At 45.6% G+C, this 12,588-nt stretch overlaps 2 protein-coding genes across 2 annotated transcripts in view; one reads left to right on the top strand and one right to left on the bottom strand.

The window, feature by feature from the left end:
• The window catches only part of LOC109409870 (uncharacterized), a 240,379-nt gene that overhangs the window by 14,615 nt on the left and 213,176 nt on the right, over positions 1-12,588 (top strand). The window lies entirely within an intron of this gene.
• LOC109397070 (serine protease 55) lies at positions 5,182-6,790 on the bottom strand. Its single transcript, XM_062860051.1, has 3 exons — positions 6,295-6,790; positions 5,442-6,230; positions 5,182-5,369 (listed from the first exon to the last, which is right to left on the bottom strand). Exons 1-3 carry the CDS (start codon positions 6,746-6,748, stop codon positions 5,200-5,202), a joined length of 1,413 nt encoding a protein of 470 aa, XP_062716035.1. The 5' UTR covers positions 6,749-6,790; the 3' UTR covers positions 5,182-5,199.

Here is a 12,588-nt window from a genome sequence, read left to right as displayed (position 1 = left end):
AGTTTTGCTATTTTAACACGTACATGTTTGAGCCGGGGTTGCTACGCAGCAAGTAAAGTTTGGTTTCACACATTTAGAAAAATGTCCAAATAAATAACTCGCGAAGTTCGTTCCGACAAGTTCCAAAATTATCGTCATCCGTCGCAGATTCCGGTGAGAAGATGTGCGTATTTTCTAACCCGGAAAGATACCATTTGACGGTAATAAGTGACCACAAGGTTTTCTTTCTTCACTTTCCGGGCTGAGATCCTCCGCTTTGAAAGAGCTGTGCCTCGCCTTTCGTTTTGTCGTGAATATTTCGAAAAAGGCAAAGGAGTTTTGGTTTGATTGCTGTTTTTGAAAATGGTGGTCGTCAGTGGGTGGTTTATTAAATATAAATTTAAAAATATAAATTAAATAAACGAGACATTAGGAAGAAAGTGTGCGAAATGGGTAACTTCACCCTTGTAGAAACAATTAGGCAAAGCAGAAAAAGACCCCATGCGAAGACCCCATGCAAATAACACTGATCATACAGAATAGGAGGTCCGACATTAGATCTATAAAAACAACCCAACAATTGCACTGAAAAAATATTTTGTTGCATTGTACGAAATCGCTCGTACGGTTTACGAATGCCATTCGTTGTTTTCTGCAACGAAAAGATTCGTAGTGTGCCTGAGTTCGTTTCGTAAAAAAGATCACTCCGACACAATAACACAGATTTTTTCTGTCTCTTTTTTTGTCGGACCAACATACATCATGTTGAAAAAAAAATAGCACGCGTATATCAGCTTGGTTTTCACAGGCTCCGAACACGTATCTTCTGATTGATACCTACCAGGGCTAGACATCCATCTGTAGGCGCTTGTTGAAACCGTTCGGAAACAACCAGAACGCTTTCTACTCTGATTCAATATAGGGTGCCTGTACCAATTATGGCACTACCTCAGGAAAACTATTTGTACAAAAATAACAAGAAGACCAACGAATGTCATCAATATGTTAAAAGATAGTTTAGATTCCCTACTTTTCTGGAAAAATATAGAAACGGAGCCAAATCTACTTTTAGTATTTATTACAGCGTGTGCCAATGATAGGAACCCTGTACCAGTTATGGCTACATTTTTTAACTTCGGTTCCTTTTCGCACTATTTGCATGTATTTCTTATGGAGTTAGCTGTAATTGGTACACTATGGCGAAAAAGGGTGCAAGGAAGCCGAAATTTTAAGGAAAATGATTTATTTCTACCATAATTAGAACAAAATGTGGAGTTTTAATGAGTGCAACCATCTTTTGTGAACGTGATCTGTTGTTCGCATTTTTTTTATTGTTGATTTACATCGTTAAATGGTGAAAATCAACTATGGCGAATAATTGGTACTATAGCCATAATTGGTACACTTACCCTATAAATAACTTTTACTTTCAACTGAGAGCATGCTTCCTTTCCTCTTCTCGCACACGCACCGTCATATGCACAAGAAAACTGGTTGCTTTGTTGTCTCTGCGCTCCACTCAAACATCAGTGATGACTGCCAAACTTTGTTGCATTCTACGAAGCGAAATTTTGTATTTACGCATGGTTAGTAAAAAACGTTCGACATTTGTTTGTTTTGTTTAATTCTACAAAGCGGGAGCTAAAATCTACGAATGAGCAAGCTTAGCGTCTGTCGGATTCGTGATTTCGTACATGATACAACTCAATTTGTACTGTTTCAGCGTGGTGGTACGAATGGACTGTACATTTTACGCAAATTGCTTTCAATTTACGAAAACTGCTTTTACGAAGCATATTCGTTGTGCTTTTACGAAAGTATTTTATCAGTGTGGGGAGATCTTTCCAATATTACACATTTATTCACATTTATATTACACATTTAAGACAGCTTTTACTATGACCAGGATTCAAAAATCTTGACCTACGCGAAGTTGTAAAGGAGACAACTACGTTATAAATGTGTTGGAAATGCAAGGGATGTAATTATTCAATAAACCTAATTATTAAAAAGATGCTCAAAATCTCAAATTCAGATAAATTTCTTGCGAGAAAGACAACATGGATATCGAAGAGATGGATATTATTTTAGATAAAAATTCAACCTACAAGTCATACAGTAAGCAACAAACACATAATTTAAAAAAAGATTGCTTGAATTCCGAGATTAAATACAATCATACATTTTTGAGAAAATAATATCTTTAAACGCACCAAAACTGGTACAAATCTCCACGGGAATTATTTATTTGAGTTCAATTTTTACTAACTGTTTTCAGTCTTATCCAAAACCCCTTCTTTCAAAATATGAGCACAGATTATTATACTGAATAAGATTTGCAATAACACCATAGAAATACACAAAATATTGCAATGATTTACAGAAGTGCAAAAAACCGATGGTACGGATAGAATAGAGACCACCGGTGCGCAAAGGCGATCGATCATTATTTTACTCACATGGAAACTAACGACCGGTGCGAAAATGGGTGGTTAACGAAATTAAAAACCGTTCACGACGTGCTGTTGACAACCATAGACAACCAGACACATCATTTGATGAAAAAAATCCCAGGCAACAGACGTTGAAAATTTTGATTTTTTTTAAATATTCGACACTTCAATTGTTTTTATTACTATCGATGCAGAGAGTAAAACCAGTGACAACCTTAGACAACAAGACACATCATTTGATGAAAAAAATCCCAGACTACAGACGTTGAAAATTTTGATTTTTTTTTAATATTCGACACTTCAATTGTTTTTCGCGAAAAAATTCTGTCACTCTTGGACAACCGAATGCAGCAGTTGCTGGAAATAACACAGATAGCCCTGTTTTTCTGTCCCGTGACGTCAGTGACGAAGTTTTTCAGATGTAAATATAAGCTGTATTGAATTCACCAAATTTAAAACTCTCTTCAAAACGAAGAAAAAATAAGGCTTTTTTATTTAAAACTAGCTGTCCCGGCAAACTTTGTCTTGCCAAGATGTGGTGGTTTGACAACTATTCAGGTCATCACTTCACCGCACTCTAGATTGGTATATTTTCGATCGTGTTGATTTCCTTCCCAGCTCATGAAAAAGTAGTACTTTATCAATTTTCTTACTTTTCTGGTTGATTTACGTAACTTTTTTTTTACATATAAACACAGCCACTACGAATACGAATCAAACCATGCAAGAGTCATCCTGGTCGGTTCACCCGTTCGTGAGTTTTGTTGCCTCAAAGGGACTTCAAACTCATTTTTATATATATAGATAGATAGATAGACTAGCTGTACCCGGCAAACTTTGTCTTGCCTACTGCGTTTTTTGACGTTTCAAGTTTCTAGCAAGTTTCTAGCCAAGACCAAATCCCCGGTCAAAATGTACCTATGGATTGCCTATGGAAGATCGATTTTAAAAACTCTCATTTTTCCATGTTTTATGCCTCATAAACCTTCCTTGGGTGAAAACTAACAGAACAAAACTAAAACGAACAAAATCGGACCATCCGTTCGCAAGTTATGCGCGGTCCCACGTATGCCACTGCATTTTTATATATATAGATCTACAAGCTTGGATAACACATGAAACCTTTATCTATATCTATCTATATATATATATATATAAAAATGCAGTGGCATACGTGGGACCGCCCATAACTTGCGAACGGAAGGTCCGATTTTGATCGTCTTAGTTTTGTTCTGTAAGTTTTCACTCAAGGAAGGTTTATGAGGCAAAAAAAATGGAAATATTGAGAGTTTTTGAAAATCGATCTTCGATACAGTTTGTAACCGGGGACTTGGTCTTGGATAGAAACTTGAAACGTCAAAAAACGCAGTAGGCAAGACAAAGTTTGCCGGGTACAGCTAGTTTATATTAAAAAAAAAAGCCACGGGCGCTACAGGGCACTGCACTGTTTTGATTTTGTATGGAGTTTTGACGTTTCTTGGCCTTGTTGTTTACAAAATTTCTGTAAGAGTGAAAGAGAAGGGGAGAATTTCATGCAGTGCCCTACTGCGTCCACATATAAACTAGTCTATAATAATTGGGGATACCTTCAGCAATTCCGTTATAGTTACGTTAAAGTTACGCGTGAGAGTGGGGCGCGCCGTGGAGTTCGCGTGTGCGATGCCGCAAAGAAGAATATCAACAATATTGAGAATCTCAAAAATTTTTAGACTTTTGTGCAAATATTTTTTGCACAGTGATTATTTGCACACCTCACTGAACACCTGCGTTTCCTCACGGTTACCCCGGCAACAACTTTTTTCCTCACTGTTAGGATTTTTTCACTCAACGTTTGATGAGTTCGATTGTTTTGATTACAGTCATTTCGGCATATTACATCTAAAAAGGCAGTACAGCCGATGAAAAACATGCGAAATAGAGGTCATGAATTCAGTAACATGGGGTTCTCGGAGTAAATGAAAGTGAATCGGGGGTCTGCAAAGTTTTGATGAACCAGCTAGATCAACCTGGGGAATTTAGAAATAATGTGGGAGTTCCAAGAGCCGGAATCAGTATGGGGAAGGGATGTATTACTGATCGAAAGCTAATAAACCCATGATGAAGCTGGGGATTGTTTCAGTCCGTAGAGATATGTTGGGTAGAAACTATAATTTCAGTTCTCCAAGGCTCGTGGATTCATGAATAAGATGGTTGGTACAAAAAAATCGGCAACTTATTAGCTGCATCACACAGCCCGGTCTAGAGTAAATTGCCAGTGCATAGCAAATCCACGAAAATCCTATGGACGGGCACTCTCACTCTCACCTTGAAGCGGCACTATGGCAGCGCCGTAATGCCATGGAGTTTGGCCGATTTTGGCGCAGAGAAAGTTATGCGTGAATCTTTGCGTAAATGTAGGGTTGCTACGTGTGATGGGTGAGTAGAAAAATCAAACAGAAACTTGCCAGCTGTCTTTCAGTTTTTCAATAGGGCACTGCATGAAAATCTCTCCTTCTCTTTCACTCTCACAGAAATCTTGTAAACAACAAGGCCAAGAAACGTCAAAATCCCATACAGAATCAAAACAATGCAGTGCCCTATATGGTGAATGGTACAATCTGACATATTGGATTACCTCCCTTTTGCTTACCTTGGTACCTTGGTAAGGCTCTTTTGAATTATTGATGCCAATATGCAAAGAAATGAGAATCAATAATGCTTTACGAATATTTATTAACAATCCAAAATCGTTCTAGAAGTACCATTACGAATCTAATAATTACAAAATTTAGGCTAGCAATAGGGTCAACCCGGTAGCGAGTGCCAGTCCAACCGACACACACTTTGAAGCCACGCCGGCTGTTGCCGGTGTCTCGGCCGCCGCCGGTGCATCATCGCGAAGTACGGCACCACTCCTCATAGAATTCAGGGCGCCCTCGGGGTAAAGGTTCTTGAACTCTGCAAAGGGATGGGAAAAATGTTGAATTTTAAATGTTTACAAGTCATTACAATCCATATCAGATAGCTTACCCTGCTTCAGACTGTTCATGGTGTAGTCAATCCAGGTGCGGAAGCTGTAAACGTTGGTGTAGATCTTGCCAGCGGACTGTGCCCCGCAGCCAACTTTGTTGCCAATCACTCCATGCACGTTGCCCTCGCAGACTGCCGGACCACCGATATCGCCCTGGCAGGCATCCGGACCACCTCCGAAATGTCCGGCGCAGAACACCGACGGCGGAAGCTTAATGTTTATCGCCAGGAACCTTTGCTTGCATTCTTCCAGGTTCTGCACTTTCACCGTGGCCTTGCGCAGACAGTCCGAGATCAGCTGTCCCTGAGCCGTCGTCTCTCCCCATCCGTACAGGGTGCAGTCGGTTTCGGACCGAGGGTCCTTGTATGCCAGCGGAGCGATCGCCACCTTCGAGCCAAGAAAAACGGCCGTCCTCAGCAAGAGCAGCCCAATGTCGTGACCTCCGGCCTGGAACGTGTACGACGGATGGGAGACCATTTTCTGGACGAACAGCAACTGCGACCACGTGGCCTGCTTTCGCCGATTGAGCGTTCCCACGACGACGCCAATGTCGGACTCCAAACGGTTTACGATGCAGGAGGCCGCCGTCAGCACCATGTACGGATGAATGATGATTCCGCCACAGAAGTGGCCCAAACCATAGTTGTGGTGACGGTCGCTTTTGAGGTCCCGTAGCGAAGCCATATACGGAGCATCGTTCCACTGGGCGTTGATGCTTCCGATGAGTCGAGACTGGGCGGTACACTCCGTTTGGAAATCGTCAAAGTTTTTGCCACCCGTTCCGGTTGCTAGGGGATGAGAAAAAAAAATGGATTTTTTGTTTGAGCTTGCATTGAGAAGGGGTGAACTTACGTGGTGTTGGCGTGGGGCTCATGGTTGGGGGTCCCATGGTGGGATAGACTTGGGGACTTCCCTGCGGCTGGGGGATTATGTAGTAGCCATCTTGGGGATTACTTCCTTGAGGGGGTATTCCAGGTTGTTGGGGTGGCGGATATTGGCCTCCTGGTTGTTGAGGTGGAAGATATTGGCCTCCTGGTTGTTGGCTTGGTGGGTACTGTCCTCCAGGTTGTTGCTGCGGAGGATTATACTGACCTCCTGGTTGTTGCTGAGGGGGCATTCCTGGCTGTTGCAGCGGAATCTGTGGAGGTTGCTGTTGGGGAGGATACTGACCGCCGCCGGGTTGCTGCTGGGGAGTGCCCCATGACTGTGTCCATGCGGGAGAAATTCGGCTGGCGCAAATTGCCAGAACCAGCACCAGAAATGGCTGGCAGCGATTGGCTCGGGAGCACTTGCGGAAAAGCTTCATTTTTCAACAGCAGCTTGACACCAAATGATGAAGAAAATCGCGAGGAGAATACCAGCATGCTGCGATCAAAAGTAGAACTTCTGGATCCTGGGCTTCTAGGATCAACATGTGGGCCACGTCCACGTTTTTTATGATGATTCAAGATCTCCATTAAATATTTTGTGCGTGAGTATTCTTGATTCATACCTACCGGACGAGTAAGATTTTGACAAAACTCCGATAAAACAACTGTATAATCTTCTGAGAAATTCCTGAAGGAAGCTCTTAAACAATCTCGATAACATAATTTCTGAAAGAATACCCAAGAAAATCCCAAGCAATCCCAAAAAATATCTGAAACCCAACTGAAACCCATTAATAACCGTTAAAAGAGATTCCCTGAAGTCCTTGAATCCCTGAAGAAATCCTTACAGGTATCCTTGCTAGAACTCCTAAGATCCTAACAACTGAAGAAATCAATCAATCAAATCAAAGAAAAGAATAATTAAGGATATCTCAGAAATTCAAGAGTCATTTATGAAAAAATCCTTCAACAAATTCACGAATAATCCCTAAAGGCAATTCAAAAAAAAAAAATCTAAAATTCTAAAATTCCCTGGAAAAATCCGTTTAGAGAATCTCAGGGAAAATCAGTGAAACAATTCAGGGTGGAACCTTATGAGACTCCCTGGACAAATCCCTGAAAAATCCCTGGAGAAAACCCTGAAGGAGCCCCTAAGAGGATTCCTGAAGAAGTTCGGCTAGAGAAATTTCTGGAAGATTTCCTGGAGAAATTCCTGGTGAAATTCCTGCAAAAATTCCTTAAGGAATAATTGAAGGAAACTATGGCGGAGTTCCTGGAGGAATTCATGGAAGATTTCGTGAAGGCATTCCTGGAGGAATTCCAGGTGGAATTTCTAGAGGAATCCCTAAAGCCTAGAGGAATTGAGCATGAGCATGAGCATGATTGACCGCCCGCGGTTGCTCCTCTGTTATTGCAAGGACAACTGCATTTACATAAAGAACCAACAGATGATGCTTGGGATTAGCTTTCTCTTCATTGTGTAAATGCTGCAATCCCAATACTTTTCAATAAGCAATACCAGCGCCGGCCGCGTCCGAATGCAGGTCAATTGAGGATAGGGAAGGAAATGATGACGTGATTCTCGCTTAGGCCAATAACCGAGGAATTCTCTGCGTTACTACGAGAAATCACTAGGAGTTTGGACAGGGGAAATGGAGATGTGTTGAGGATTTTGTCGTGGTAAATGAGTGTAATGTTTTGATTCGCGATTAATAATGCGCTCGCGAAGAAATACCCTTCTAAACCTTGGACGACGAACGCGATCTATTGTGCCTCAAAACTCACCCTACATAAGTTATTCATTCGCAACTAAGGAGAACACAATGCTAAACACCGACGCATCTGTAGTTTGCGTTTCCGCGCGAGACAATGCTGAACGCGATCGATTCATAAGTATTACCGCATGGTTCGCCGTCTATTTTTACCGACCCTCTCTTTTTTCCAGAAATTCATGCAACGTTTATTTGAGTCAAAACATTTATTCATTTGGGCTAAAATATTACAAATGTCGACACCGAAGATGACGAACCATTCAAATTTTTGTGTACATGCAAAAAATGAAAGAAAAATATTTATTACCAACTAAATGTGCAAATGGAACTAGCGCCGACACATGACGTGACGAACTTTTCAATATTTGTTAGATAAATACACAAAACCCAGTGCAGAATTTTATACATCCTAAAGCATTAATTATTGTGATAAAATGGAACGAGCTCACCAATAAACATCCTTCGAAGAGTCCAGTGCGTATGTGCTGCAGCATCTTCCACAAACTGGCGTCGAAATCACACTGAACCGCTACAACAACACACGGGTACGACGATGTGCACATTCAAATTGTCGACGACGACGCGGCCGATCCGAATGAAAAAAGCGGCACTTCCACTTTGCCTCCAAAAACACACTTAACCGCCCCGTACGAAGACGAGCACGCACGCAGGACGACGACGCGATGCAACGACGAACCAAGACAGACTGATATGTCATCCGCTGCTGGCATCACACGACCGACTCGCACGAAAACTAGTTTTTTTCCACCAAAAGCACGCGCACAGGACGACGACGCGATGCAACGACGAACCAAGACAGACTCAATCCCCAAAGCCTAGAGGAATTCCTGGAGAACTCTCCGGTCCGGAAGAAATCCTGATGGAATCCCAGTAGAAATGAAAGGAGGAATCCCTGGAGGAATTCCTGGAGAAATCCCTAGAGGAATTCCTTGAGGAATCCCTGGAAGAATTCCTGGAGGAATCCCGGAGAAATTCCTTGAAGAATTCCCGGATTAATTCCTGGAAAATACTCTGGAAGAAATCCAGAAGGAATCCAAGTAGAAGTTAAAGGATCCTTGAGGAATTCCTGGAGGAATCACCGGAGGAATTTCTGGAGGAATCCCCGATGGAATACCTGGAGCAATCCCCGATGGAATTCCTGGAGGAATCCCCTGAGGAATTCCTGCTGGAATTCCCGGAGGAATTCCTGGAGGAATCCCTGAAGGAATTCCTGGTAGAATCCCCGGAGGAACTCCTGGAGGAATCTCCGGAGGAATCTCCGGAGGAATTCCTGGAAAAATCCCCGGAGGAATTCCTGGAGGAATCCCCAGAGGAACTCCTGGAGGAATCCCCAGAGCAATCCCCAGAGGAATTCCTGGAGGAACCCACGGAGGAATTCCTTGAGAAAGTCGCGAGGAATTCCTTAAGGAATCCGCGGAGGAATTTCCAGAGGAATCCCCGGAGAAATTCCTGGAGGAATCCCCGAAGGAATTCCTGGACGAATCCCCGGAGGATTTCCTGGAGGAATCCCCCGAGGAATTCCTAGAGGAATCCCCGGAGGAATTCCTGGAGGAATCCCCGGAGGAATTCCTGGAGGAATCCCCGGAGGAATTTCTGGAGGAATCCCCGGAGGAATTCCTGGAGGAATCCCCGGAGGAATTCCTGGAGGAATCCCCGGAAGAATTCCTGGAGGAATCCCCGGAGGAATTCCTGGAGAAATCCCCGGAGGAATTCCTGGAGAAATCCTAGAGGAATCCCCGGAGGAATTCCTAGAGGAATCCCCGGAGGAATTCCTGGAGGAATCCCCGGAGGAATTCCTGGAGGAATCTCCGGAGGAATTCCTGGAAAAATCCCCGGAGGAATCCCCGGAGGAACTCCTGGAGGAATCCCCAGAGCAATCCCCAGAGGAATTCCTGGAGGAACCCACGGAGGAATTCCTTGAGAAATTCGCGAGGAATTCCTTAAGGAATCCGCGGAGGACTTTCCAGAGGAATCCCCGGAGAAATTCCTGGAGGAATCCCCGAAGGAATTCCTGAAGGAATCCCCAGAGGATTTCCTGGAGGAATCCCCCGAGGAATTCCTGGAGGAATCCCCGGAGGAATTCCTGGAGGAATCCCCGGAGGAATTCCTGGAGGAATCCCCGGAGGAATTCCTGGAGGAATTCCTGGAGGAATCCCCGGAGGAATTCCTGGAGGAATCCCCGGAGGAATTTCTGAAAGAATCCCCGGAGGAATTCCTAAAGGAATCCCCGGAGGAATTTCTGGAGGAATCCCCGGAGGAATTTCTGGAGGAATCCCCGGAGGAATTTCTGGAGGAATCCCCGGAGGAATTTCTGGAGGAATCCCCGGAGGAATTCCTGGAGGAATCCCCGCAGGAATTCCTGGAGAAATCCCCGCAGGAATTCCTGGAGGAATCCCCGGAGGAATTCCTGGAGGAATCCCCGGAGGAATTCCTGGAGGAATCCCCGGGGGAATTCCTGGAGGAATCCCCGGAGGAATTCCTGGAGGAATCCCCGGAGGAATTCCTGGAGGAATCCCCGGAGGAATTCCTGGAAGAATCCCCGGAGGAATTCCTGGAGGAATCCCCGGAGGAATTCCTGGAGGAATCCCCGGAGGAATTCCTGGAGGAATCCCCGGAGGAATTCCTGGAAGAATCCCCGGAGGAATTCCTGGAGGAATCCCCGGAGGAATCCCTGGAGGAATCCCCGGAGGAATCCCTGGAGGAATCCCCGGAGGAATTCCTGGAGGAATCACCGGAGGAATTACTGGAGGAATCCCCGAAGGAATTCCTGGAGGAATTCCCGAAGGAATTCGTGGAGGAATCCCCGGAGGAATTCCTGGAGGAATCCCCGGAGGAATTCCTGGAGGAATCCCCGGAGGAATTCCTGGAGGAATCCCCGGAGGAATTCCTGGAGGAATCCCCGGAGGAATTCCTGGAGGAATCCCCGGAGGAATTCCTGGAGGAATCCCCGGAGGAATTCCTGGAGGAATCCCCGGAGGAATTTCTGAAGGAATCTCCGGAAGAATTCCTGGAAGAACCCAAGGAGAAATTCCTGGAGGAACCCACGGAGGAATTCCTGGAGGAATTCGCAGAGGAATTCCTGGAGGAATCCGCAGAGGAATTTCTTGAGGAATCCCCGAAGAAATTCCTGGATGAATCCCCGAAGGAATTCCTGGAGGATGCCCTGGAGGATTTCCTGGAAGAATCCCCGGATGAATTCCTGAAGGAATCCCCGGATAAATTCCTGGAGGAATCCCCCGAGGAATTCCTGGAGGAATCCCCGGAGGAATTCCTGGAGAAATCCCCGGAGGAATTCCTGGAGGAATCCCCGGAGGAATTCCTGGAGGAATCCCCGGAGGAATTCCTGTGAGAATCCCCGGAGGAATTCCTGTGAGAATCCCCGGAGGAATTCCTGTGAGAATCCCCGGAGGAATTCCTGGAGGAATCCCCGGAGGAATTCCTGGAGGAATCCCCGGAGGAATTCCTGGAGGAATCCCCGGAGGAATTCCTGGAGGAATCCCCGGAGGAATTCCTGGAGGAATCCCCGGAGGAATTCCTGGAGGAATCCCCGGAGGAATTCCTGGAGGAATCCCCGGAGGAATTCCTGGAGGAATCCCCGGAGGAATTCCTGGAGGAATCCCCGGAGGAATTCCTGGAGGAATCCCCGGAGGAATTCCTGGAGGAATCCCCGGAGGAATTCCTGGAGGAATCCCCGGAGGAATTCCTGGAGGAATCCCCGGAGGAATTCCTGGAGGAATCCCCGGAGGAATTCCTGGAGGAATCCCCGGAGGAATTCCTGGAGGAATCCCCGGAGGAATTCCTGGAGGAATCCCCGGAGGAATTCCTGGAGAAATCCCCGGAGGAATTCCTGGAGGAATCCCCGGAGGAATTCCTGGAGGAATCCCCGGAGGAATTCCTGGAGGAATCCCCGGAGGAATTCCTGGAGGAATCCCCGGAGGAATTCCTGGAGGAATCCCCGGAGGAATCCCCGGAGGAATTCCTGGAGGAATCCCCGGAGGAATTCCTGGAGGAATCCCCGGAGGAATTCCTGGAGGAATCCCCGGAGGAATTCCTGGAGGAATCCCCGGAGGAATTCCTGGAGGAATCCCCGGAGGAATTCCTGGAGGAATCCCCGGAGGAATTCCTGGAGGAATCCCCGGAGGAATTCCTGGAGGAATCCCCGGAGGAATTCCTGGAGGAATCCCCGGAGGAATTCCTGGAGGAATCCCCGGAGGAATTCCTGGAGGAATCCCCGGAGGAATTCCTGGAGGAATCCCCGGAGGAATTCCTGGAGGAATCCCCGGAGGAATTCCTGGAGGAATCCCCGGAGGAATTCCTGGAGGAATCCCCGGGGGAATTCCTGGAGGAATCCCCGGAGGAATTCCTGGAGGAATCCCCGGAGGAATTCCTGGAGGAATCCCCGGAGGAATTCCTGGAGGAATCCCCGGAGGAATTCCTGGAGGAATCCCCGGAGGAATTCCTGGAGGAATCCCCGGAGGAATTCC

Source organism: Aedes albopictus, chromosome 3 (assembly GCF_035046485.1).
Source record: "Aedes albopictus strain Foshan chromosome 3, AalbF5, whole genome shotgun sequence".
Classification (NCBI taxonomy): domain Eukaryota; kingdom Metazoa; phylum Arthropoda; class Insecta; order Diptera; family Culicidae; genus Aedes; species Aedes albopictus.
This window is presented reverse-complemented; position numbering and strand designations above follow the sequence as displayed.

Bases quoted from the DNA above. Each gene is read 5' to 3' on its own strand.
- LOC109397070 (XM_062860051.1), bottom strand. From the start codon at position 6,748: ATGAAGCTTTTCCGCAAGTGCTCCCGAGCCAATCGCTGCCAGCCATTT. The intron at 6,231-6,294 runs GTAAGTTCACCC...CTCATCCCCTAG, and splicing joins GAGCCCCACGCCAACACCAC to CAACCGGAACGGGTGGCAAA. The intron at 5,370-5,441 runs GTAAGCTATCTG...ATCCCTTTGCAG, and splicing joins CATGAACAGTCTGAAGCAGG to AGTTCAAGAACCTTTACCCC.